General features: G+C 50.4%; 1 protein-coding gene across 2 annotated transcripts in view; it reads left to right on the top strand.

The window, feature by feature from the left end:
• The window catches only part of Rptor (regulatory associated protein of MTOR complex 1), a 306,486-nt gene that overhangs the window by 217,307 nt on the left and 62,007 nt on the right, over positions 1–27,172 (top strand). For both annotated transcript variants that reach the window (XM_075989895.1, XM_075989893.1), the window contains 4 exons: positions 4,416–4,491; positions 12,932–13,033; positions 17,293–17,376; positions 19,117–19,227. In XM_075989895.1, the coding sequence (XP_075846010.1) occupies positions 4,416–4,491; positions 12,932–13,033; positions 17,293–17,376; positions 19,117–19,227 (373 nt within the window). The remainder of the gene's footprint in view (positions 1–4,415; positions 4,492–12,931; positions 13,034–17,292; positions 17,377–19,116; positions 19,228–27,172) is intronic.

Raw genomic sequence — 27,172 nt, 5'->3', positions numbered from 1 at the left:
CGTGCCCGGGTGACACACACAGGAGAGCTGGCGTGCCCTAGTGACACACACAGGAGAGCTGGCGTGCCCTAGTGACACACACAGGAGAGCTGGCGTGCCCAGACGACACATAGCTGGTGTGCTCAGACGACACATAGCTGGCGTGCCCGGGTGACACACACAGGAGAGCTGGCGTGCCCGGGTGACACAGGAGAGCTGGTGTGCCCGGGTGACACACACAGGAGAGCTGGTGTGCCCGGGTGACACATAGCTGGTGTGCCCGGGTGACACACACAGGAGAGCTGGCGTGCCCAGACGACACAGGAGAGCTGGTGTGCCCGGGTGACACACACAGGAGAGCTGGCGTGCCCAGACGACACATAGCTGGTGTGCCCGGGTGACACACACAGGAGAGCTGGTGTGCCCAGACGACACATAGCTGGTGTGCCCGGGTGACACACACAGGAGAGCTGGTGTGCCCGGGTGACACACACAGGAGAGCTGGTGTGCCCGGGTGACACACACAGGAGAGCTGGCGTGCCCGGGTGACACATAGAGAACCAGTGTACAGCACCGCAGCTGTTGTCACAGGGTTTTATAAACTGCTTTTCCACTTGTCCGTAGCTGAGAATCCCAAATTAAGACTGCAGATTTGGCTGACTGTTAGCTGAGAAAATACAGCCAACTCTAATCAGCTGGTGCTTGTGCTCATCAGAGGACAGTTGTTCTGCTAAGGACGAGACTGTTACATAATTTTACAGCTAATAGAAAGTGCTGAAGTCATCTGGTCTGGCCCAGGGAGAGTGCCCAGGTCACCCACCATGCTCTGTGCTTCTGAAAGTGCTTCTCTCCAATGCCTCTCAGCCCAGGGAGCTGGCGCAGGACTGAGGCACCTCTGCTCCGTCTGCCAGTGGCCCTGTGTGTTCTCAGTCGGGTTTCTTCTCTTTGATGTCACAAACAGACTTTGTGGCCCTCGCAGGTACTCTGTGCTGCCTTTACCTAAGCACGGCTCCCTCTGCTGACTCTGTCTTAGTCCATCAGTTTCCACCAAGCCTTTCATGCAAGAAAACAAAGCGTGGAACCCATTTTCTGGTGAGGGAACTGGGTAGTGGGTTCAGTTCTCCCAGAGGTAGGGGTTAGGTGGGGCCACAGGGTCGACTGTGTGGGTTAGGATGCATTTGCCTCCAGTGTGATGGCACAGCAGGCATGTCAGTTTAGACACAAACACGTAGATGTGTGTGCCTTACCTTTCTGCTTGGTTCCAAAAATGTCACGTCAGCCAGCTGCCAGACACACACTGCCTACTTCCCATTTCCACTTCCCCCTAATTTCTACCCTTTCTTCTAACTCCTGAAATTGAAACTTTCCAATGGATTAAATTCAAGGCATTTTTACAGAATTTAATTGCAATAATTGACTTTGCTGCTGTCTCAACAAAGAATGGATGTCTTCCCCGATGCTGCCGAGCATTCGCTTGCCTGCGGTCGGGGGTTTATTGAACATATGGGAGCTATTTATTGCCCAAAGTTGGAGCCACTTTTGATTATCTCCTGATTGCCTCTTAATTTCATCAGCAGGGAAGGGCTGCATGGGAGTGAGGTTGGGGGGCAGTGTAGACAGAGGGGGCCAGCGTGGGGGTTGGGATGTAAAAGGAGTCACTTTCTCACCTTAAATCTATCCTTTCCTTCTGAATTTTAAATGTCTCCATTCTTGCTTGGTTCTTTATTAAGACATAGAGAAAATGTGCCCCTTTACCTACCAGCATGCGGTCTCATTAGTCTAAATAAAAATAATAAGAGTCTCCAGGTCTCCCAGGAAATTACCAGGGAGAAGAAATTGCTATTCCAGAAACAAAAGCTGCCTTACTGATCATCTCTGATTTCACAGGAACGCATTTCTCCAAGTCGGGAGGGGCCTGGTGAAGTCCGCCGGTACTGTGCGTTTCTGACTGGTCCTCACTTGGCCCACAGCTCAGCCAAGGCCTTTTCCTTATCTCAGGGTCCATAGGGACCCCATGAGGATGGTGTCACCATTTTTTACTCCATGGATTGTGAGTCTGGCTACTGGAGAAACAAGCCCAAGTAGAACTATATAGACCCAGACCTGTTGAGTGACCGCTCTATGAGCCCCCTCTTCAGGTGGGGATCAAGGAGGACAGGGTTAAAGCCAGCCCTGTGGTACATTCTCACCCCATTGTCTTTAACCCAACTCAGCTCTGGGCAAAGGTTGCTTTCATTTTTCTCTGAAAATGCATGTTAAAGGCCTACAGTTTGAAGTGCCCACAAGCAGTCTGGCTTTGCTCCCTTCTAATGGTGGGGCACAGCAGGAGCCTTGGAAAGGCCGGCAGAGTGAGTCGTGACTGTTAGTGTGGCACTCCTGGAGCCACAGAGGGGCCAGGGTCTGGGATTGTAAGAGGATGCTTAGTAAGACCGTGCGAAAGCTTGGGACTCAAGGAACTGGCTGGGAAGTATTGGGTATTTCAGACATGCTTGTCCAGTGCTAGAGTCACCAAGAAGGTAAGTTTGTTTAGAACGTTTAGAATGGCACTTGAGGGAGAAAGAAGAGCACACATACAGGGAAGACAAACTGAGAGAGAAGCATGCTAGCCCCGAAGAGACAGCCGTCGGAGGTGCTAGAAGTAGAAGACCAGGAGGAGCTTCTTCTTGTCCCAGAGGACACTTGGCGTGCAGGACAAAGCATTGTGACAGGGAAGCCATTTCCAGAGTTGCTTGTGCAGCCACCCTGGGCTGTCGCACAATGTAGGCAGTGTACTATTGCTAGGAAGTGTGACCATCTACACCAGGGGACGATTAAGTAAGGGACACCTGGGGTTCCACTGTGACCACTCTCAATGCCTCTCAACTGACCCCTGGTCTGGCAAGGCTGCCCTGTGGTCTCATCCTGAAATCCTTGGGTCCACATGCACCCCACTGTGATCACAGGACTCACAGGATCTGCGGCTGTCACCCTAGTCATACATGCTTGACTCCCTTTGTCCACCCTCCCCAGGCCTCCAGCCACTGCTCCTCTCCATTGCCCACATGGCTGGCTGTTGCAGAGAGATGGGAAACCCCAAACTGCAAGTCAGAATAAATCCTTCCTCCCCAGAATTGTTTCTTGTTAGATGTTTGGTCATAGGGCTGACAAAAGCAGCTGGTAACTCAGTAAAGAGGAAAGAGCGCAGGTTGGGTCCTCAGCTCCTGCAGTTCTGTGGGAAGCTGTGGGAAGCAGAGGTGAGGCCTGCCTACACGACAGGTAGGCCAGACCCTCTGGTCAGCGTTGTTATCACTGGGGCAGCCAGGGTGAGCCTGGATTCCTGGAACTGTGCACAGAGTGAACCGGGGCTGTGATACAGTACACACTACTAGAACTTTCCTTTGTGACCAAGGGCCAGCACTTCTGGGGTGACCAAGTAACTCAGGAAGATGAATAGGACCATGCCAGTGAGGGTTCATGTTGGTTTCTTGTCTCTGCACTCACGGGGAGACTGTGCTGTCAGGCTTTCCTCTAAGTTAAAACTGTAATAAGAAATCAATAAAATTATACTCAGTTACATACCCAGGCCAAGATAAAACCTGTCTTTGCACTCTCTTGTCTGTAGCCCCAGTCCACACTCCTGTCCTGTCCTGCTCTCCAGTCCTCTGAAAGTATGGGGGAGGGGCACCTGCAAAGAGCCTTATGTAAGTGCAGCCAGCCTGCTCCCAGACACTGAGTCCCCATGTCCCCCAATGATTAAGAGGATTGTTTATGAAGCTGCATCAATCGCCTGCAGTGTCTGAGCACAAGACATGTTGTCAGGAATATGCTGACCAGTGTCAGAGTAGTGCCCAGTGCCACAAGAGGTTAAGGATGGCCAAGCCTTTTTCAGTCAGTGTAGGGTCACCAACATAGCCCTTGCCTTCTGTGCCCAGGCCAGGTCCCAGCCACGAAGACAAGAGGATGGTGGGGCCTGGCCATCCTCACAGTCCAGGGTATAAGGCAAGTTGGCACCACCTGCCTCCTGGGGCAGCAGGTCCACAGCCAGGCCACCCGCCCCAGCCCTGCCCTGCTGACTGGGCTTTTCTAACAAAGCGCCTTTATCTGACCATGCCATCCCATCAGCTACCACAGGAACCCCAGCTGTCTGGAGCAAGCAGCCTCTATGTTAGGGATGGTCATAATGAAGTCGGGAAGCCCTGCAGGGGATCGAGAGTTCTACCGTCCTTTCCTCTTCTTTCTGGATAGGAGCTTGTCACACTAGGCAGCTAGAGTAAGCCACTGTGCCCAGTTACCTCCACTCTTCTCTAGGCTTCCTGGGTGATTCTGCCAAAGACCCCCACGCAGCCCTTCTTTGGCTGAAAGGTGTTTGTCCCCGTTGGCCTTGTGGTTCTTCCCCGCGAAGGCCTGGTGCAAGGCTGCTTCACTAACCCCGTGGGTGCCCTCTGTTCTCTCCCCAGGCAGGCCTGGGATCTTGCCGTGGACATTTGCCTGTCTCAGCTGCCAACCATCATCGAGGAGGGCACTGCCTTCAGGGTGAGTCCCCACTTCAGGGAGATCCCTCCGTAGAGGACTCTGCAGACACCTGGGCTTCACGTAGCACCCAGAACTCTGGGTGTCAGGGATTTAGCTTTTCACCTACCTAGAAAAATGGTACAGCTTCAGCTTACAGAGTTTTCAAGATTGGGTCAGCCAGGGACTCAAGTTAGGTTTTAAAATGGTTGACCTTTTCAGGGAGAGGTGAGGTTTGAGACGTGGTTTCTCTGGCTGTCCTGGAACTAGCTCTTGGGCCAGGCTGGCCTTGAGCTCACAGAGATCCGCCTGCCTCTGCCTCCACCACTGCCTGTCCTGAACTTGCAGTCTTAAGGAACAGCCACAACGTCCGAGTGATTGCATTGTTACTGACTGCCCTGAGTCCATGGGGAGCTTTCTTTAGAGGGCTTCTTGGGCTCAAAATTAATTAGCTGTAGGTACGAGGTGCTTCTGGTGAACTGAAAATGTAAATATGACTTGTGGGAAATATCACAGGTCCTCACATATCACTGTAGATGATTATGTACAGACGGTAAGAAGAGTAGGTGTTCTCCTGGTGTGCGGCACGAGAGGGGATTTCCCTCATTTCCATCAGAGCCGTACACTTGCTTTAACCTGGACTTTTGAAGGCTGTTTTATGCTGTGCACAAATTAGCTTTCTCCATTTGACTTCTCTCCTCCCCCTTAAGGAGCTTGTTTCCTGCTGGAGCCTGTTCACAGTCTAGGGGCTCCTGGTGCTTAGGGGTGCATCTCAGTCTCAGACCACGCAGGGGAAAGTTGAGCAGCTGCATGGGCTGCTCTTGGTCCTCCTTGTGGCTTGTACAGTGGGTGACACTGCCCAGAGCCCTCTTAGCTTCTCAGAGACCCTTTGGGTTTTGCTTTGCGGAGCATTTGCTGTGAGTGAAGCTCCAGGTCTGACTAAAGCCCTGTCCCTGACCTCAAGAACACAGCACAGCACCAGTTAGAAGTTAGGGACCTAGATTAGGGAATGCACAGGAACACAGAAGTAAGTTGGACACATTCCTGAAGCTATGAAGATTAGGGAATGCACAGGAACGCAGAAGTAAGTTGGACACATTCATGAAGCTATGATGACTTAAGGCCTGGGGTGGGGGTGTTTGGGCTGTCAACAACACAGGGACCACCTCACACTACTAAAGAGGCCATTGGACTTCAGGGCCAAGAGCCAGGCAGTGTTTCTGTGGGTCAGTGAGACAACCTCCCTGAGCTTTGGTTTCCTCACTTCAGTGTTGTTGCTTGAGGCAGGCTTCTCTACGTAGCCCTGATTATCCTAGAACTTACTACGTAGACCATATTGGCACTGAATTCACAGAGACCTGCTTGTCTCTGCCTCCTGAGTATTGGATTAAAGGCATGTATACCAACACACCCAACTGGTGCCCTCTTTTTTAAAAGGGGATTCTGGAGAAACCCAATTCCAGGGGCTGTGTTTGATGGCTAAATGAATTAGCATTCTTACAGTGCTTAGGACAGAATCCACAAATTTGTTAGGACTTCATGTTCTTACATGAGTTAGCATTCTTACAGTGGCGACGACAGAACTCACACATTTGTTAGGACCTCGTGTTCTTACAGAGAAAACTAGCCACTGACAAGTGAGCAGTGTGTGTCACCTTCTGTCAGCTAAGCAGGGCTATGTGGAGGAGCCTGCTCCATAATCAAGCCTGGGCCCGTGGACGCACTAGCGCACTGCACTCCTGGTGTCTATAGGCTACGCTAGCTCCCCGGATGTGCCCTGAGGTTGAAATGATGGGGCAAAGGTTTTTAAAGAAGATCTCCTGGTCTCTTTTGTCAATATTGTTGTACTCTTTATTGCTTATTTGGGGAGAGGGAGATAACATTTTATTAGAGAAGATTTTATGCCTGGAGCAAAGTTGGAAGGACTCTAAAGCCAGCAGCCGTGCTCCCTCCACTGAGTTCTATGGTAGCTTTCATGGCAGCTGCCTTCCCCTCTGTTCCTTACCCTGCGTGCAAACTGAAATAGCCCTAGTGCTTTCCCAGGAGGGACAGGGACTCTTGGTACAGCTGGATGTCTGGAAAACCCCATCAAAATGTCAGTCTTGCTGGATGGTTGTGGCGCACACCTTTAATCCCCGTACTCAGGAGGCAAAGGGAGGTGGATCTCTAAGCTCAAGTCCAATCTTGTCTACAGAGCAAGTTCCAAGATAGCCAGGGCTACACAGAGAAATCCTGTCTCAAAAACAAACAAAAATAAAACAAAGACTTAAGTGTTTTTGTCTTCAGATCCTGGCTTCCCTCTGCTTAGGAGCTGAGAACTGAGCTCCTAGGATAGCACACTGTGTTGTGTTCCTCTCAGACTGAGCGCTTCTGTTCTAAGGCAAGGTGCCTGCCAGGGTCTCACTACGTTAACCTCTAACCTAGTGGATCAGTATACTGCATTAAGGGAACATTGGGTGTCAGGTGCAGGGGCAACTGACCTGGACCATGCTTGAGCTTTTTTATTTTAACTTTCCACCTCTTTGGCTGTACAGACTACATGTAGAAAGCCCTCTGTGTTGTAAACACCAGTTTAACACTCTCATACCCAGCCCCCATATCCAGCAGTCACACGGCTCCTTCCCTCTGCAGCCACTCGCCTATCCGCTGCCCTGCTAGAGTACTGCACGGCGTGTGCTCTTTGTGTCTGACTGTGTCTGCTCAACAGTATCCTTTTGACACGCCTAACGGTGTCTGCTAGCTACAAAATGGTTTTCCATCCCATGGCCAGTGTGTTTTGAATGTCAGTCTGTGATCCTCACGGTCAGTGCTGGCTGGCCCAGGCCTAGTGACTGTGCAGCTTGAGACAGAGGGAAGCAAGTCATCCTGACCTGTCCATTTAAAGTGCTGCTATTGTAAGATTTTACTTGTTTTTTTTTTTTTATCATGTTAGACATGATATTTACCTTCACTTCTGGAATTTGGGGACAAGTACTCTCCCAGTGTTTCCTCTAAATTTTGGGTTCACTACAAAAAACCCTTACTGACGATGTTCTGGCTACTGCCCACCCATGTGTGTGCTTGGGCAGCCCAATGCTGTCTGCTGGGGTGCTCGTAGGACAGGACCAAGCTGCATGTGGGTTTAGTAGATGCTATTGGATAGCTGTCCACAGTGTCTTTGGCTCATAGCCCTTCTGCTGTGCAGGATCTGGCTCCAAGGGAATGGTGACGTCACGTGTCCCCAGTGCTACCAGCACGGTTTCCTGCTCTCTAGCAGACCTGTCTTTTGTAAGTCTTTCTGCCGTGCTAGAGTGGTTCTGTCCCTGTCCTTTGTCTCACTGTAAATATCTCTTATTCTGTAGACTGTATTTTCATGTTTTACCCTTTTTTTTCTTGTTGAGGAGACATCTTTTGTTAAGCAAATTACTATTTATTAAAATTTTGTTGATGATTAGGGTCTTTGTTGTCCAGTCTAAGGCCATCTTGACTTACCTGAGGCAAGCACCCCTGAATGCTGCTGTCCCCCCTTCTAGAGCTTTGGGTTGTCCATGTGATGCCCAATCTGAGAGCCATCATGCTGGACCTGGTGACTGTGTCTGAGCTGCTTCTGGCTCCTCTGCTGTGTCCAGGCACCACAGTCACAGTTTTGATTCTGAGCATTTATTTAATTTATTTATTACAAATGTTGCCAAAGCTGCCAGTCTGTTCTCCCACCATGTCCTTTCCCCAATTTCCCCAATTCCTTTTGACCTTTTGTGTTTCCATGCCAATATTATAGTGACTGTTCATTTCCTCAGAGAACCTGCAGGACTTTGGCTGAGGTGGAGAATACTGATATTTGTGTAACACTGAATCAGCACCACTAAATTCTGGGGTTTTTTTTTTCACCCTTTAGTCAGACTTTCTATTGTTGTAAAGAGATACCATGACTACAGCAGTTCTTATAAAGGCAACTTTCAAAATATAAAAATTTAACTGGGCTTAGCTTAGCATTTAGAGATTTTAGTCCATTAGCATCATGGAGAGAAGTGTGGCAGCCGGCAGACAGACATGATGCTGGAGAAGGAACTGAGAGTTCTGCATCTTAATCCAAGCACAACAGGAAGTGGTCTGAGTCACTGGGGGTAGCTTGAGCATATGAGACCTCAAAGCCTGCCCTCCCCAACAGTGACGTACTTCCTCTAACAATGCGGCACCTCCCACTAGCACTCAAGCACATGAGTCTGTGGGGCATACTTATTCACACCACCACAACTATGACAGTCGGCCTACAGTTCAGTGCACTCATCTTAAAACCTTGTTTTCAGACTGAAAGGAAACCTATTGCACACGTCTGTCCTCAGAATCAACCGTTATAAGTGATGAGTTTTAACTAGTAAGGAATTAAAACCACGTTCAAATTGGTGTTTATCAGGATAGGGAGCAAGGACAGGAAGAGGGTACCAGACAACAGGAAACCTGGAACAGCAGTTGAAATAGAGATCCTTCTTAAGGCTCTAGTTTTTTTACAGGGGTGGTAACTTTGACTATTGAGCAGATCACCATCAGCTCTTACTGAGCAGACTCAAGAGGCAAAGATACCCAGGCTCAGGTCATTAGCCCCAGTAAAGACAGAGCAGAGGAGGACAGTGGCCAGCCTGGTAACAGCAACCATGCCGTAAATCTGGCTGGATTAGCTCCTGTCAGTGAGCAGGACTCTGCAGCTCCTGGCTGACTCTCTCACTTTTGGTTCTGTGCTCATGAGCCTATTTTAGACCTACAGCAGATCACCCTATTTGCCATTTATCCTGGAAGATGGGGCTTGCAGTTACAGCTATGCCTTGCCTTGATCCCTCAGTCTTCCCTGGTTGTTCCCTTCTGGTCTGATGGCAAGGTCAGCTGAGAGACTTGGCTCAGATGCCAGCTCTGAACCTCATGTAGGCCACCTGTGCAGCCCTCGTGCTGTGTGCTTGCCCCCGTGTTTCCCCTTGGCTTTAGCCCGACAGCTAGCAGAGGTGTGCCTTTCTTCTCCGGTCAAGTTTAAGTGAAGGAGTTGGGGGTTGTTTGTTTGTTTTCTGATTGTCTGTTTGTAGAAAGAGTCTTGCTGTGTAACCCTGGCTGACCTGGAGCTCACTGTGTAAAGCAGGCTGGCATCTCCTGCCTCTGCTTCCCCAATGCTGAGATCACAAGCACACCCCACCTCGCCTGGCTCCATCAAGAATTAGTGTCTCTTTGTTTGAAGCAGTCACTCCGCCAGTGGACAGTGTGAAAAATCCATAAACATGGCCGACCGGAGAGAGGGGGTGTGATTCTCATTCCCAGGCGAGCACCAGGATCTTGGGTTTTAAAAACGGTTGGTGAATACTGCCTACTTGATAATGGAAACCATGTAGGGAGCTCCACACTCCAGCTTCTTGTGTAAGCTGAGCTCACAGAGCCCCGTGCCTTCCTGAGCGGCAGGTGAGCCTAAGAACCTGGATGCCCGGACCCTGACAGAGTTGTCAGGGAAGCTGTGCTACAGGTTGGAGACAAAGCTGCTTCCTCCAACTCCGGGGCTCACAGTTACACCTCTGATGAGTGCTGCCAGCTCCCCCAGGGAAAAGAGAACACCCCAAAGGGAAGTGGTACCTGACAACAAGACACTGCTGGATTTTGAGCTATGTCTGGCCCGTGGAGAGCAGTTCTTTATGGCAGTGAGGTGATACGTAGAACGGAAGATTGTACTGGCTCCTAGCCTCCTGCTTCCCAGTCTCTTCCAGTCCTGTTGTCCCCCGTCTTTCCCAGGCCACCCCTTTCCTGTGGGTTGCACGTCATTGCTGGTAACCCTAGTGTGGGGACAAAGAGACCTTGGTGACTCGCTCCAGCCTCTCTAGTGGCCCTCATGACTCTGATTCCATCAGCTTTCATGCTGGCCATGGTTAGGGCTGGGTCCTTGGTGCTTACGGTGTGCCGCCTTTGCCCCTTTGCCTCCTCATCCCACACCCCTGCAGCTGTCCTTCGGCGGGCCTGAGAAGCTACAACACAGCATAACTACATACATGTCCTCGGCTCCTTCTCCCTCACAGGTGTCTGTGTACACTCTCAGAAACAAGGGCGGAGGAGAGAGCACCCGCTTCTCACCTCCAGCCCAGCACAGCCTTGCAGCATGCCCCCCCTTCTCTTCCCCTGCAGCGACAGCCCTCCCACCATGTCCCCCACTCTACTGTCCTTTTCCAGCAGCTTCCACCATCCTCCCCGCTCTACCTGCTTGTCCTGGTCTGTTCTTCCACCACACTCAACCCAAGTCTCTTCTTCCCTTTGCAGCCACCTCCTCCCACAGTGTGTCTGCACTGGTTCTCTCTTCTCTGTCCTTTCTCCTGTCTTTTGTTCACGCCAGCTGTGCTTTGCTGTGTCCGAGACAGTTGTTAATATTTAGGATGACCTCTGTATCTCTGAAGGAAATCCTCAGGTGGATCATAGTCTTAGCCTTGCTTGATTCATCTCAGGTTGAACACTGCTGAGCGCATCACTGACCTGGCTTCCCGAGCTCCACATGGTCTTGCTTTCTCCCCACGACCATTCTCTTCACAGCTTTCTTGGCAGGTTCCACCTGTCTCCTTGACCTCTAAGTGTTAGAAGCCCAATTCCATCCTGGGTCCCTTCTCTATAGCTCAACTTCCAAAAATAACCAGGCCAAATGTGGTGTTGCTCACCTGTAATTTCATCTCTCAGGAAGCTGAGGAGGGACAAGTGAGCTCCAGGCTAGTGTAGGCAGAGAGACCCTGTCTTTCAGAATAATAGTCGTAGTAGCGCTATAATAAAGGAGCGGTGGTGCCAGAGAGGTGGCTCAGTGTCACAATGCCCAGCGTTCTTGCAGATAGCATGTGCTGCTCTTGGAGAAGACTTGGGGCCAATTCCTAACGCCAGCATTGGGTGGCTCACAGCCGCCTGTAACTGGAGCTCAGGAGATCCAGTGACCTCCATAGGTACCAGTGTTCACATGAACATACACACGGACACATGTGTAATTAAAAAATCTTTATTTATTTATTTTTAATTTATTTATTTATTAAGGATTTCTGCCTCCTCCCCGCCACCGCCTCCCATTTCCCTCCCCCTCCCACGATCAAGTCACCCTCCCTCATCTGCTCAAAGAGCAATCAGGGTTCCCTGACCTGTGGGAAGCCCAAGGACCGCCCACCTCTATCCAGGTCTCGTAAGGTGAGCATCCAAACTGCCTAGGCTCCCCCAAAGCCAGTACGTGCAGTAGGATCAAAAACCCACTGCGATTGTTCTTGAGTTCCCATTCTTCCTCATTGTCCGCTATGTTCAGCTAGTCCAAATTTATCCCATGCTTTTTCAGACCCAGGCCAGCTGGCCTTGGTGAGTTCCCGATAGAACATCCCCATTGTCTCAGTGTGTGGGTGCACCCCTCGCGGTCCTGAGTTCCTTGCTCGTGCTTCGTCTCCTTCTGCTCCTGATTTGGACCTTGAGATTTCTGTCCGGTGCTCCAATGTGGGTCTCTGTCTCTGTCTCCTTTCATCGCCTGATGAAGGTTAATATTCAGGAGGATGCCTATATGTTTTTCTTTGGGTTCACCTTCTTATTTAGCTTCTCTAGGAACATGAATTATAAAGAAGAAATGAAATCTGTGCCAATAGCTATAGAGTCATCTCTCTGACTAAGAGGCAGCTACTCGTGTGTCTTTGCTCAGGGGCATGGTAGACAACACACGCACTGTGCACCAGGCTTCCCTTACTGACAGGATCATGTCATCCAAGTGCTCAGGCCACAAGACCCAGACTTCCTTTCTCCTGTCCAGGCTGTTGACAAAGCCTGTAAGGCCTGTGCCCACCAGCTCTGCCCCTCATGGTCACTGCCTTGTCAGGACTGAGGGTGACGGTGGTGTAAGGAAACCGGCCTCACTAACCAGCTCTTTGCTCTGCCCCTCATGGTCACTGCCCTGTCAGGACTGAGGGGTGAAGGTGGTGTAAGGAAACCGGCCTCACTAACCAGCTCTTTGCTCTGCCCCTCATGGTCACTGCCCTGTCAGGACTGAGGGTGACGGTGGTGTAAGGAAACCGGCCTCACTAACCAGCTCTTTGCTCTGCCCCTCATGGTCACTGCCCTGTCAGGACTGAGGGTGACGGTGGTGTAAGGAAACCGGCCTCACTAACCAGCTCTTTGCTCTGCCCCTCATGGTCACTGCCCTGTCAGGTCTGAGGGTGACGGTGGTGTAAGGAAACCGGCCTCACTAACCAGCTCTTTGCTCTGCCCCTCATGGTCACTGCCTTGTCAGGACTGAGGGTGACGGTGGTGTAAGGAAACCGGCCTCACTAACCAGCTCTTTGCTCTGCCCCTCATGGTCACTGCCCTGTCAGGTCTGAGGGTGACGGTGGTGTAAGGAAACCGGCCTCACTAACCAGCTCTTTGCTCTGCCCCTCATGGTCACTGCCCTGTCAGGACTGAGGGTGACGGTGGTGTAAGGAAACCGGCCTCACTAACCAGCTCTTTGCTTCTCCTATAGCACAGCCCGTTCTTCGCTGAGCAGCTGACAGCATTCCAGGTGTGGCTCACGATGGGCGTGGAGAACAGAAGCCCCCCAGAGCAGCTGCCCATTGTCCTACAGGTCAGTCACTTCCCACGGGCCTAGACTGTCTGAGGCGTCTGTCCTGTGTGCGTCCTAGGCACAAGAGGGTCTGGGCAGTAGTGATCCCCCCCCACACACACACGGGGGCTGTGCTTCAGTCAGATGGCCCATCAGTGCCTCACATCTGATCTGAAGTCAGTAGATGCTTACTTACTCCCAGTGGCCTTTTCTTGGCAAAGCCATTGAATTCCCTTCTTCCTCCCCCATTAAATATAAACTGGGATAGGTCACCATGCCCCCACCCCCTGCTTACAAGTCAGGAACTGATGAAATGCTGCTGCCAACGAGCTTCGCTTTGGGGCAGGCTCTTGGCATCACTACCTTCTTCTGTTTGGAAGGACATGAGATACAAATTTGTCCTGTGAGAGATGGGTGAGGCCACCAAGCAAATCCTAACTGGGCCACAGCACTCATTCTCCTGACCAGCACCAAAGCCTCACAGACGGGCCAGGTGCCATCAGCCTTCCCGTGACGGGGACCCATAAGAAGCAGTACCTTCTGGGGTGTCTGTCATTCACGTGCTGACAAGTCTGGTTGTGGGGAACCCATTTACTGCTTGCTGACTTTTGGTTACTAAAATGGCATGGGATGGGAATATGAATCATGGATTTGTCATCACAGGTGGGTAGATAACAGGTCACCAAGTTTGTGTCTGTGAGAGAAACTGGTGAGCTGGGTTGTGACTAAGAAAAGCCAGACCAGACACCAAGGACTTGTGACTTACTGTGATTCCAGAAAATACTACTTATCACGTGTTAGGGGAGGGGCAGCTCTGTCAGAGCTGTGGAAGTCATGAGAGGGTACCGGCTTGGAAGGTAGGGAGCCTGGAGGGATAGAGGTCAGGCTGCCCTCCAGACGGGAGGGACAGATCTTGCCAAGGGCCACTGATAGGGCCATCACTCTCCAGAGCTCTTACCAAATTACTTCCCTCTAGAAAACGCGCTGTGGGTCTGATTTCCACCTGTCCAAGAACATTGGTCTTGCTTCCTTCCAAGAAGGGCTTGTGCTTGCTCATTAGGGCTGCTAACCACATTGTGATGGACGACCGACCATCCATCTTCACTGGGCCAAATGCTCAGAGCAACTGCAGCTCAAAAATCCCCCCCATAGAACACAGTGAACCTTCCTGCCCAGAGTCTCTCCCACAGGGCAGCCAGCCTAACAGCCTCCATGGCTCACATACCCCTTCTAGAGCCCCAGGAATCCGAGCTGGCAAGAAAGAAGAGTACACGTACATGTAAAATGGTATCCATGGTCTGTTCCTGCTGAAGTAGGGACCTTGAAAGAATGACATGGGTCAGACTGGAGGGAGTTGTATTGTTACTTCTTTTCTGACATTATGAAAATAATTATCACTGCTCCTTTTATATATGTCTAGATTAGTTTTAAGACTGTCCTGGGGGGCTGGAGAGATGGCTCAGAGGTTAAGAGCATTGCCTGCTCTTCCAAAGGTCCTGAGTTCAATTCCCAGCAACCACATGGTGGCTCACAACCATCTGTAATGAGGTCTGGTGCCCTCTTCTGGCCTGCAGGCATACACACAGAATATTGTATACATAATAAATAAGTAAATATTAAAAAAAAAAAAGACTGTCCTGGGATTGCAAAGTGATCTTTAAGCTATAGCAAATGTTTTCCAAACAGAGTAACAACAACAGTAACAGTCGCAGGACAAAGCCTGGATCACTGAGATGCCCACCTGATGCCAGGAAATGGCAGCAAAATGCTGGGGTCTCCTTTCAGGTCACCTGGGTCACCACATGGCTCTCTCCAACCTGCCTCTCACTGTGGCAGCAGAGCAGAGCAAAGTTGTCCTCCCCACAGCAGGCTGCGGTGCCAGGCCTTAATCCAGTTCTTTGGGGTCTGGCAAACAGTCCTTTTGTAAATGGCTTTATCGACTCATTCCATTTACAGCCCGCACTCTCTCAGGGAAAGGGGAGACCTCTAGAGCCCATCTGATGCCAGGCATGGGGAAACGGCTGCGGGAAGAGCATTAGCATTGTCCATGTGGTCGTTAGGAAGATGAAAGCAGTGGGTCCTCCACCAGGCGCACGGCTCTGTCTCCCCGGCCAGGCCCAGCCAGCCTCGGGGAGCCTGATGAACAGAGCTAGGAAAGGAAAAGAAAAAAGGTAAAGGCTAGGAGTCACAAGGGAGTTCCAGCTCCATGAGGCCTCACTCTTGGTTACTCTCCTTGCTTTGCCCTGAAAACCTTTTCACAAGCTGTCCTCCAGCGCCTCGGCAGGTCTAGAGACATCAGGAAGGGAGAAAGTGTCACGATCCAGGCTGCATGGGTTCTCTTCAGGTGCCTGCCACTCCCATAAAGCCGGGGTGAATTCTCCCCGCAGCAGCTGAGAGGCACTAGCTGATGGTGTGCAGGAGCACCGAGAGGTTCCATCAGGCTGTTGAGAAACGGTAGCATGGACCTGGGCCTCGCCCACTGACCTCGGCTTCCTTTCTGCCTTTTAACAATGAAATCAACAGAAAGGAGAGAATTTCTTTTAACTGCTACTTCCTCCAAATTGGCACAACTGACATCTATGGCTACTGTCAGCTTTCAAAAAGCAGTCCCAAAGTGTGGGCCTTTCTGATTGTGTTGTGGCCCCCCCATGACTACCATCCCTGCCTCGGGGTAGGTGGGGAAAGAAAGTCAGCATTAAACAAGAAAGGCAAGAATGAATTCATGGGGCAGAGTTACTCTCTTACATGGCTGCTACAAAATCCTGAGCATTTTCACCCAGAGTGTGTTTGCCATCAGTGCATCTATGTCAAATACAGGAAGTGCGGGGCTGTGTCAGGAGCCAAGCTTCTGATGTATGTTGTGCCCCCTACTGGAGGGAGGTCCTTGTCTCCCAGAGCCTCAGTTTCTCTTCATGTCTCAGGCACCGTGAAGCAAACGCGGTCACCTTGACAGACCCTGTTTTTGCAGGCACATTTGCCCTTTGGGCCCACTTGCCACAGATGGACAGGAACCCAGGACCTGCTCCGTCTCTGTCATCTGTGATAGTGTGAAACAGGAGTTTGGTTCTTGGATATTTTTTAATTTTTAAGAGAAGGTTTATTTATTTTATGTGCCTGGGTGTTTTGCCAGCATGCATGTCTAAGTAACATGCACACTGCCCACAGAGGCCAGAAGAGGTTGTCAGATCTTCTGGAACTGGAGTTGCAGATGGTTGTGAACCACCATGTAGGTTCTTGGAATTGAACCCAGGTCTTCTGCAAGAACAGCTGGTGCTCTTAACTACCAAGCCAAATCTTTAGTGCCCCCCCCACCAACACCCTTTCTAATTTTTTGAAGTACAAATACACATCCTAAAAAGCCAGTCATTTATATTCTTAAAATAATTTTAATTCATGTTGGACCTCAGCTTTTTAAAGCTATAAATCAATAAAAGAAACAGGAAATGTGTATTTGAGGGAGAAAAGCCAAGTAGTATTGGACATTGTTCCCATAGTCTCCAGTGATGATCCTCATTGTCACGTAAGACGACAGTAGACAGTGTTGCCCATGAGCAGTCACTGTTAGCGGACTTTGGTCCTGAGGGTGGTTTTGACCTTGTACTGAGCATTAATAAATCAGAGCAAAGAGATGTTGGGTGCTTCACCAGTGGGTACCGTGGTGCTGCCTCTTAGAAGACAGAGGTCGTTAGTCAAGGGCCTCTTGGACTGTGGTAATGTCATGCAGATGTTATAACCTATAATTTTACTTCTGAGGTTTATCCCCAGGAGAAAAAAATTGTGAAACTGCAAAGATTGCAGAGTTAGGGTATTGTCATAGCATTGTGATAGCTAGCATTGGGGGAACCGTTCTAACAAACTGGACATTTATACAGAGGTCGTGCTGTGCTGCCCTCGGGAGAGACACCACCGTGGGCATCTCAGGATGGGGCGCCATCCTCACCACACATCATCAGTTGAGAAAGGAAGTAGGAATAGAATGTGCCACCTGGTTCAGACTCACCCTGGCAAGGGTGTGCATAGAGAACGGTGCCCCGGTGCTGATCCTGTTGAGAGCACAGTGGACCGTGCAGGCGGCATATTTTACTTGGGTAATGAAGAAGTGTTGTTACAGCCTGTCTAAAGCATGAACTACACGGCAGCATCTGAAGAAAGAACCATCGGACATGGGGAAGTTGTCTTGTCATACCCCTCCTGGGCTGCCCGCTCACACTGGAGCTTTCTTAGAGAGGTGGTAATCAGTGTCATTTTGTTATGGTTCAATATCTCTCTTGCTTTTCCAGGTGCTGCTGAGCCAGGTGCACCGGCTGAGGGCCTTGGACTTGTTGGGACGCTTTTTGGACTTAGGTCCCTGGGCGGTGAGCTTGGTGCGTGCTTTCTGCCTTCCTTGGGGGAAGGGAGGCAAAGATTAGGCCCGATGAGATGCTCTGTAAATTCCAAACCAGAACCAGCAAAAGTCATGTAAGCCTGGGTGAGCACCTCTCTCCCTGGTGCTTTGGGGCTTTTGCCATTGATCCCCATCATTGTTGGACTTTCCAGAAGCCAGGAGCCACAGGCAGGTGGGCATGGCCTTTTTCCTCCCATGAAACCCACACCCTCACATTGTCTGCAGGTGATTTAGGTACAGTTCTGAACCATTCTTTGCTGTGGAATAATCCCTTTGACACTGTGAAGAATTGTCGCTGCGATTGGTTTAATAAACAAGCTGACTGGCCAATAGATGAACAGGATAAGGTTAGGCAGGGGAGCCAGAATGGGAGAATGCCAGGAGGAAGAAGGGCAGAGTCAGGATGGAGAACGAGTTGGATACACAAAATGGAATAGAGATAAAAGCCACAGCCTCAGGGCAGCAAATGGATTAATAGAAATGGGTTAAGTTGTAAGAGCTAGTTAGTAACAAGCCTGAGCTGTCGGCCAAGCATCTGTAATCAATATAAAGCCTCTGTGTGGTTATTTGGGAACAGGTGGTCAGGACAGGAAACTTCAACCTACAATTCTTCTGGGTCCTCATTCTGTAAAACTGAAGTAGAACCAAATAGTGATCCATGTTTCCAACAAATAAGCCATAAGGAAACCAAAGAGCTGAGGGAGCCTACAGACCAAAGAGCTTTAGAGCCTTCAGCCTTCTGCAGTGGGGAGAGCTTATTGGGCTGTTTTTGCAAGTAAAGGTTTAGGGCTAAAAGGACGTCTCCGTGGGTAAAGTGCCTGTGAGCAAGCATGAGGACCTGAGTTCAGATACACAGCACCTATGGAAAAGCTGGTGCAGAGGCAGGTGGATGATCCCTGGAAATCATTGGCGGCCAGTTTACCCTTACCAGCAGGCTCCTGTATGCGGCGTAATAACCAGGCTAGCTTAATATGAAACAGCAAATTTTAATGAAGGGATAGCTTACAACACCAGGGATCCAGCAATGGGCAGGAAATACAAAAGGGACCGGCAGGGCTCACGCCCGCCAGATTTATACATAAACATTAGCCCGAGGCGAACACGCCACCCCATTGGTCTGGGCTTACCCTACACGCTCCATGTTTAGTACAAAACCATCTCAGAAAATAAGGTGAGGTGGTAGAGGAAAACTCCCCAAGACAACCTCTGTTTGTCTTGCTCTGCGCACAAAAAGTGTTCCAGCATACAAATGTACACACACACTTACAATAAATTAAATAAATGAAGTTTAAACCAATACTGATAGAACAACTAGACATTTCATATGAATTGGTTATCTTACGTTATGAACAGTAGCTGCCCGCTGTAAGTGGCACACAGTGAAATCGCCTACATAAGGTCTGCTGCAGAGTGCTATGGGGTGAACAGGTCAGCAGCTTCACGTTTTCATTAATTAGATATTGTCAACAGAGTGATGGATTGCAGGCTAACAGTGAGGGAGGAAGGGGAAGAGCCTAAAAATAGGAAGAACGATATTTGAAGAAGGAAAAAGTCTAAAATTGAACAGAAGAATTCAACAGTGGTTCCTCCAAGCTTGGTCCTAAAAGGGGGGGGGGCACGGGGGTGCAGGAATGCTTGCAACCTGAGGAGTGAAGTGAGGCAAACCAGCGTCACTCGAAAGAGATCACTGGGCTGTGCTGACGCTGTCTTTTACCGCCAGGCCCTGTCGGTGGGCATCTTCCCCTATGTGCTGAAGCTGCTCCAGAGTTCAGCCCGAGAGCTGCGGCCGCTCCTGGTCTTCATCTGGGCCAAAATCCTCGCTGTGGACAGTGTGAGTAACTTCCACTCAGCCCCAAGGGCGGGAAGCAGGGCTCTGCCTGTGGACCTCAAGCTACCTCACCTGAGAAACCCCAGGTCTAGGTGGGGCCAGCCATGCCTGTGCTTCCTCCTGTTCTTCCAGAATGCATGCCTTTAGTCTGTGACTGTCCTCCTCTCGTACTCTTCCCCCAACCAAAACCTGCCCAAGTCTCTACCAGCTGCTCAGTCGCTTGTCTGTCTTCTGTGTGTCCCTGTCACCTGCACTCTGACCGTACCTGGACCATTCTTCAGCCCCTTTCCTGTTTTTCTGACAACGGCAGCAAATGGCCCTGGGCCCAAACCTGCCTCCTCACCACAGCCCTGTCCTGCCACAGTCTTCTTTGCTTGTTTTTAACGTACTAGCACTGGCCTCAAAGCCCAGCCCACCACCATCCTGTCTGTACCCATCCTGCCTGTAGCCTTGGATGGACCGTTAATGGTCCTTTCTTTACAGGTGACTTCCCAGTCCCAACACTTTCCAGTTGTATCATCCACAGTTCCTTACAAACCCTGGCCCTGCAGCCATTTGTCTTCTTCACAAAAATTTGATGGGGCCTATTCCCAGAGCTTTGTGCTAAGGTCTGTAGGTGACAAAGAGGTTAGCAGTCCCTATCCTTGACCTCAGAAGACTCACTACCCTTCGGGGACACAGGCACAGACAGCTTTAAGAAAGAAAACATTGTGGGGCCAAAGTTTCACCATATAGGAGTGGGAGTCACTGACCATGAGCGTGACATGAAGTGTTCAGTCAGCCCAGGCACTCTGCATGTGACAGAGGACTGGAGGCCACACGTTGAGCAAGCAAGGGGCAGTAGAAAGGGCAGAGGACTGTGAGGAGGACAGAGGATGAGGCTGTGGGGCGGAGAACTCTGGTGTGTAAAGTAGCTCATAGGAAGAGGGCACTGGGAAGAAGGTCCTCCCTGAAGGAGAGGGTTTGAGGTGAGTGCAGAGGATGGGCCATGAGGAGAACCCATTCCCTGCTCCACCAGCAGCCAAGAGAGGCGACATCTCATCCAAACCCCTCCAGTCTGCCTGGCAATAGAGCTATAGCAGAAGACAGGCTACCCTGAGCACTCGGGATTTGTCTCAGCTCGTGGCCATGGCCTGTGAGGTCCTTGGGTGCAGATGTGGAGCAGGTGTAGGAACCTAGGCAGAGCCTGTGGGAACTCCTCCAGAGATGCTGGCATCAAAGACAAGTGCCACCCTCTGCAGGGTTAAGGATGTCTGGGGAAGGCCTTCATGGTTTCAGAAGGTACACACTGTGGTTCCCAGGTGAGGTCGGAACCAGCTTGGCAGGGACCATGGAGAACAAATGGCGCTGATATGTGTTCAGGCTGTTTGAGGGGCTGGCTGGCGAGGAGGGAGGCTAAGAGGCATTAATTGTCATCAACTTTTGCTTATCTGCTTGCTTTTGAGATGGCCTAGAACAGATCTGTGGGTCGAGACCCCTTTGGGGGGGAGGGGTTGAAAGACCCTTTCACAGGGGTCACCTAGGACTACCGGAAAACGCAGGTATTTATGATTCATAACAATAGCAAAATTACAGTTATGAAGTAGCAACAGGAATAATTTTATGGTTGGTGGTCACCACAACATGAGGAACTGTGTTAAAGGGTCGCAGCGTTAGGACAGCTGAGAACACTGGTCTAGAAGAATCAAGTCTGTTTGTAGCCTGACTTCTGTGCCTGTCGTCATGGGTGTGTGTATGTGTGAAACACTCACAAGGACTGTGTAGGAAAAACCATGTTCCTACCTCAGTCTCATGAAACGGATGGGACTCTGCAGCTCTGAGTGTGTCGTGTAGAAAACACAGCAATGAGTGTGACATGTTTCTGACTTGTGACAGGCAGAATGGTGGCCTGGGTCTGGTTACTGCAGGTCAGGGAAGGGAGGTCCTGGTTTGCAATGTCACAGGCTGTTCTTCTTCCTCTGAGCCCGTGGAGAATAGAGTAGGTGGCCAAGGATAACCTGGACTTCCTGATCTCCTGCTGTCTCCCAGGTGCAGAATTATAGGCGTGTGCAGTGATGGGAATAGAGGGTCCCCCCCCCCCGACCCCGGGAGGGGGATCCTGCCCACAAGGAAAGCCAAAAGCCAGCCTTCCACCAGCTGCGCCACATCCCTAGCCTCTCCCCAGGGGCTCTTTATTCCTGATCACCAAAGCTGAGACCTGGGCTCCTCCTTGTTCTGCCACTGTGCCTTGTTCTGCTCCGCTGAGATCCACTGTCCACCTTCCATCCGGGACCTTGTTCAGCCATATTCTCTGTGCCACTTTTCCCCACCAACAGCTAGCCTGGAGACTAAGTGCGCATCCTACACTGTACCCACTGTCCTTCCTGCCAGCATGTCACTCCACACAGATCCCTGGGCCCCTTCCAGCCCCTCCCACACTCAGCTTCAGACTCAGCTGAGCACTGTGCTGGCCCTCATGCTTGTCTTCCTGCTGAGCTCATGGTCAGCGTCCGTGTGGCGCCAGGCTGTATGTGAGCATATTTTTTTTAAGGAAAGCACATTTGCTTCTCTCACAGCCCGTCTCCATTGCCTGTTCTCTGTGTGGCTGAGCCTTGGATTTTACTGGCGTTTGCTCCCTCACCTTGTGCAGCCAACGGCTGGTTACTTATCAGTTCTGAGATGTTACTGTAGGCTCTTGGACTATCTCCACAGACACCAGCCGGCCTAGCCAGGACCCGAGTGCCCTACTGAGCAGCTGCCATGCTGTTGCTGAGTCATGCCTCCCGCCTTGGCTCCTCCAGGCATGGCTGGTGGGTGTGCTCCTGTGTGCTCTATAATACCCTGATATTATCTATCTCAACCACGTAGTCACCATTCCGTCTGCATGGTAGCTTGGCCCCGGCGCTGGGTGTAGGAGTTAAAGGGCTGAGGTGAATCTGCTGCCCGTTTGTTCAAGTACCCCCTCCTCACTCCCCTGGGGCGTCCACCTCCTGTGCCAGGACCAGGACCTGGAAAGCTCCTTTGTGATTTCAGTGAAAAGGGGTCCCTCAGAGAGCAGCTTGATAAACCGGAAGCTTGTCTTTGTGGCTCACAAAGCCCATACTTTGTGACCATTTCTCTTTTACCTGTATTCTGGTGCACTGAAGGGCCAAGTGACATAAACAGAGGAACTCCCTTTGAAATGCCTTCCCTTCAACCCCATGATCTTCATCTCTATGTCAGCATGCGTAACATTGGCAGTACTTGGTGGAGAGGCTCCTGGGAGTCTGCCATGGAGCAAAGCCAGAGCAAAGCAGCCAGGGCAGAAATGGTCACAGAGCGTGGGTCTGTCACTGTGGGCAGACTCCGAGATGTGGAGAGTGGCCCTCTTCTAGCTGCACCATCTGCTGGTGCTGCATGAACTCCTGTGGACCAGTTTAGTTGTAATGGTTACCAGTTTGGGGTTCGTTTTCAGTATTTTTGTGCCTACGTTTGAAGTCTTAGGAAGAGTCAGATCTGAAAGCTGGTAGCATTTTCTCAACAGTGCTTCCCATGATATGGTCACTGGAGTTACAGTTGGCCACCATGCTCCAGTGGGTGGAGAACGGTGGAGAACAGTGTTTCCGCTACTCTCAGTTCCCATTTATCTCCTGGGCACAGTGCTTTCTTTGCCCCAGAGGCTGCACTTGGCTGTGAGCACGAACGCACAGCCTTGATTCACATTTGCACCGTGCTGACGGCGGTGTGCATGGTACCAGGCTTAGCTGGAAAGGCCCTTCCTGCAATGTTCTCGCACTGCCTGTGGGCGCCAGGGACCACCCTGTGAGTTAATTTCCTAGCCAGCTTATTACACCTGTTTCTCTAACAGCAGTCGCCTGGCTGAGGAAAGTTTCCTCCTTTTCCCTTCTTCAGATGACCTTGGCCATAATTCCCAGAGACAAAAATTTCATGAGGGCTTAAGCAGCCACTCCCCTCCTCACCTCTGGCCTTGCCATCTAATGGCCTCCTTGCTCAAGTGACATCTGCTACCTGCCAAGCTCAAAGTACCCCAGCTAATTCCAAGTTTGCCGCTGTGAGGGTCCATAGGCCCTCTACATACATACATAGCACTCTACAGATGATGTGACCTATGAGCCGTCAGTACGTAATAGTCCCCAGGTGAGATGCCCTGTGGTCTGTAACACATAGCACTCTACAGGTGAGATGCCCTGTGGCCTATAACACATGGCATTCCCCAGATAGGGTATCCTATGTTTTCTGGCATTTTTGGAGAGAAGGATAATGCCTGCTCAGGCTAGACTCTGCTAAAAGCGCATGAGGAGTCTTCTCTCTCCCTAGAGAGCCCAAGCACAGGACAGAAGTCATCCAGCCCTTATGGTGGGTTTGGAACTCAGAGATGGCTGCTCCTCAAAAAGACCCAAATTTTCTGTTCCCAGCACCCTGTTAAATAGCTCACAACCACCTGTAGCTCCAGCTCCAAGGGATCGCGTACACTCCTCTGGCCTCCCACATACATATGACAGTATGTGTGCACACAGACACAAATAATAAAAATCTTGGGGAAAAAAAGTGTGGGCAGAAGAAAAGCGGTGATCCTATGAAGAACGATATAAAGAGATGTTCCCTTTGAACATATATTGCAGGGACCCCACAGGGACAGCTGGCTCAGAGTCTCTCCCTATGCCTTGTTATGCTACCTTTAACACTGTTGTCAAATGACCGGGCAGGTGACAAACCAGGAAATAAGACCTATAATGAGAAGAAAGTCGATCCGTGGAAGTGTGTTCAAAGCTGTTGCAGATGTCAGGCCTGGCAGACAAGCACATAGGACAGAGACGGGCATCGGCTCCACACATCAGAACAGTCACAGGCAAAGGTCTGGAAATGAGACACAGGAAACTCTGGGGTGGTCAGCGGTGAGTTCAGTCTCACAGGAGAAAGCGGTGATGGGAAGGGAAAGTTCATGGAGCCGTGCAGCAGCCACAGAAGGTTCCACTTGTTGTCTTTGACCCTTTGAGGGCATAGGAATATTTGAAAAAGTAATGACTGGAAGTTTTTTCATTTCCAGTGAAAACTGTAAACCACAGATCAGTCAGCTCGGCACACCCCCAACTCGGGAAATGACCCAATGGCTGCAGGAGGGCAGCCGGTGGGCAAAGCCTGGGGCCATAGCACACCTCGGGCCAAGGTGGGCCGCTGGAAAAAGCTGGCCCTGGGCAACATCCTCTGAGCTCTGAAGAAAACTGGTGTCTGGAGGATGGAGGCAACCAGAGATGTAAAGGCACACTGTGATCCCTGGCCACCAGACTGGAGCACAGGACAGTGCGAGGGAGGCCCAGGGGGAGCGCCGCGTGGACGGCTGGGGTTTCCTTCCCCTGATCCTGAGATCTCATTCAGACAGATAGTCGTCTGAGCGTTCCTAACAGGCGTATCCTGAAAATTACAGCTGCCGGGAGCAGAACTCCTGGTAACTCCCACGGTTGGGAGAAGAGAGATTAGAGGAGTCCTCCTGCTTGGTTCTCGCACTTTGAAGTAAAGGTGTTGAACTGGGCTTGCTCGGGTTGAGGCGCTGGCCTTGATTCCTAGCTCTCCCAAAAGAAACATAGCATTTAACCACAAGGATTAAAGACATCTGTCTTATTAGGGTTACTATTGCTGTGCTGGAACACCATGACCAAAAGTAAGATGTGGGAGAAAGGGTTTACTTGGCTTACCGCCCGCATCAGTGGAGGAGGGTAGGCCAGGAATCTGGAGGCAGGAGCCGATGCAGAGGCCATGGAGAGGTGCTGCCTACTGACTTGCTCATCATGGCTTGCTCAGCCTGCTTTCTAAGGAGCCCAGGACCTTCAAATCAGGGATGGCCCTCCCCCATCAATCACTAATTACGAAAAATGCCCTACAGGCTTGCCCACAGCTGACCTTATGGAAGTATTTCCATAATTGAGGTTCCCTCCTCTCAGATGACTTTAGCTTATGTCAGATTGACACAAAACTATCCAACGCGACAGCCCAGGGAAGATAATATGAGATCTTATGCACATATACATGATACCAAGAAAGTAAGGGAGGAGAATAACCAGACACTCAGGGAAAGGTGAGCTGTGCTAGATCAGTAGCTCAGGCATGCACAGGCTAAACACCACAGTTAAAGCAAAGGAGAAACGCATGGCTAAATCTGATTGGCAGCTTAATTGGATTAAGAAATGCCTAGAGCTGGGCGGTGGTGGCGCATGCCTTTAATCCCAGCACTCGGGAGGCAGAGGCAGGCGGATCTCTGTGAGTTCGAGACCAGCCTGGTCTACAAGAGCTAGTTCCAGGACAGGCTCCAAAACCATAGAGAAACCCTGTCTGGAAAAACCCAAAAAAAAAAGAAAGAAAGAAAAAGAAATGCCTAGAGCCAGGAGTAGTTACTGGCAGACAGTGTTAATCCCTGCACTTGAAAGGCAGAGGCAGGGAGATCTTTATCTATATACACAGTTCCAGGACAGCCAGTGCTTTCCCGAACAACAAAACACCCAGGACAATGGTGAGGCTCATCTTTGACTGTATCTTCAAACGTATTTCTAAAACAGAGTAACTGGGGGAGAAAAACCTTCCCTTAATGTGGGCTACAGTGTGATCTAGAGGAGTCCCAACAAAGAGAAGGGTGAGGAGAAAGCCAGCTGAGCTCTCTTCCTTCCTTCAAACAGCCAGCCCTCCCCTCCACAGTGGGCTGCCCTGGCTCTTCCTCCCTCAGGTCTCACAGCACAGCAGTAAGAAAGGTAACCAATGCAGGAAGTTCCAGACTAGGTTAGAAGTAAGGAGAGCTGCGTGCTGCCTACATGATAATAGATTTCCAATAGGTTGGAAGTCACAGCTAGGAAAGGCTATGCCAGGCTGCAGCGGAGCCACAGAAGGCTGTTGGGCAGGGTCATAGCCAGTGTTGCGTGGTCAAGAAAGTCTCTAATACCACAGCAGAGCCCATGGAGAGAACATATGGGGTAGGTGTGTAGCTCCCTATCAGAGCCAGAATTACATTGGAGGCTTGAGTGTTGACTCAGTAGTGAAACAGAATAAGTAGAAGAAAGGAATCAGGAACTGGAGAAAGATGGAACGCTGTCCGCTGATCCCCGACTAGGGTGTGCCTTCTCCAGTGACAGACCCCATCCCGGGCTGAGCACACCGTAGCCAGTTAGACATTAGATGACACAGTGTGCTCTTAGCTGCCGTGGGTGGCGCTCTAAATCAGTATGTGTGTGTGTGTGTGTGTGTGTGTGCAAGCATGCCAAGGCCAGATGTCGACTTCAGGTGTTTTATTCTGTCACTGCCATCGCTCACTAACCCGGAAGCTCACCAATTGGCTGTACTAGCTGTCCAGCAAGCCCCAGGATCCTGCTCACATACACACCCCTGTGGTGTGTGCTGGGATCACACATGCACAGTGTCACACCCAGATCCTCATGTGAGTGCTGGGGCCTGAATTCGGGTCCTCACGCCCATGTGGTAGCTAGCACTCTATTAAGCTGTCATCTCCAAATAAACATTAAAGTAGAAAATGTGTACAATAAACGTGTAATATATATATTATAATATATAATGTAAGTAATACATTTGCCTAGTTTTATAAATATGTATAATTTAATGTGATATACATGTAATTCTAGCTGTGTGAACCTTTATGTTAAAATATGAAGTGTAATTTAAATAAGCTTCTCAAAGAAGAATGTTTTTTTGCTTGTTCGTTTGTTTTTGATGCTGAGTCTTACGAGGTAGCCTGGGACTCACTACATAGCCCAGGCTGCACTCAAAAAGAGGAAGTCTTTAAAAATATTTTTTTATTCAAACAAAACTGAAGTCTTTGGAACACAGCTAAGCAATGCTGGGGCTCCCTGGCTGCATACGTTAGGAAAGAGGGAGCCTCAGGAAGAGGCAGGACAGTGAAAAAATGGCCAATTCCTCTGGAGAACCTATACTGCCGCTTGAAACACAGTGATAAAATTGAGGAGTCTTT

Source organism: Microtus pennsylvanicus, chromosome 11 (assembly GCF_037038515.1).
Source record: "Microtus pennsylvanicus isolate mMicPen1 chromosome 11, mMicPen1.hap1, whole genome shotgun sequence".
Classification (NCBI taxonomy): domain Eukaryota; kingdom Metazoa; phylum Chordata; class Mammalia; order Rodentia; family Cricetidae; genus Microtus; species Microtus pennsylvanicus.
Note: the sequence above shows the minus strand (reverse complement) of the source record. Positions and strands in the feature narration are given on the sequence as shown.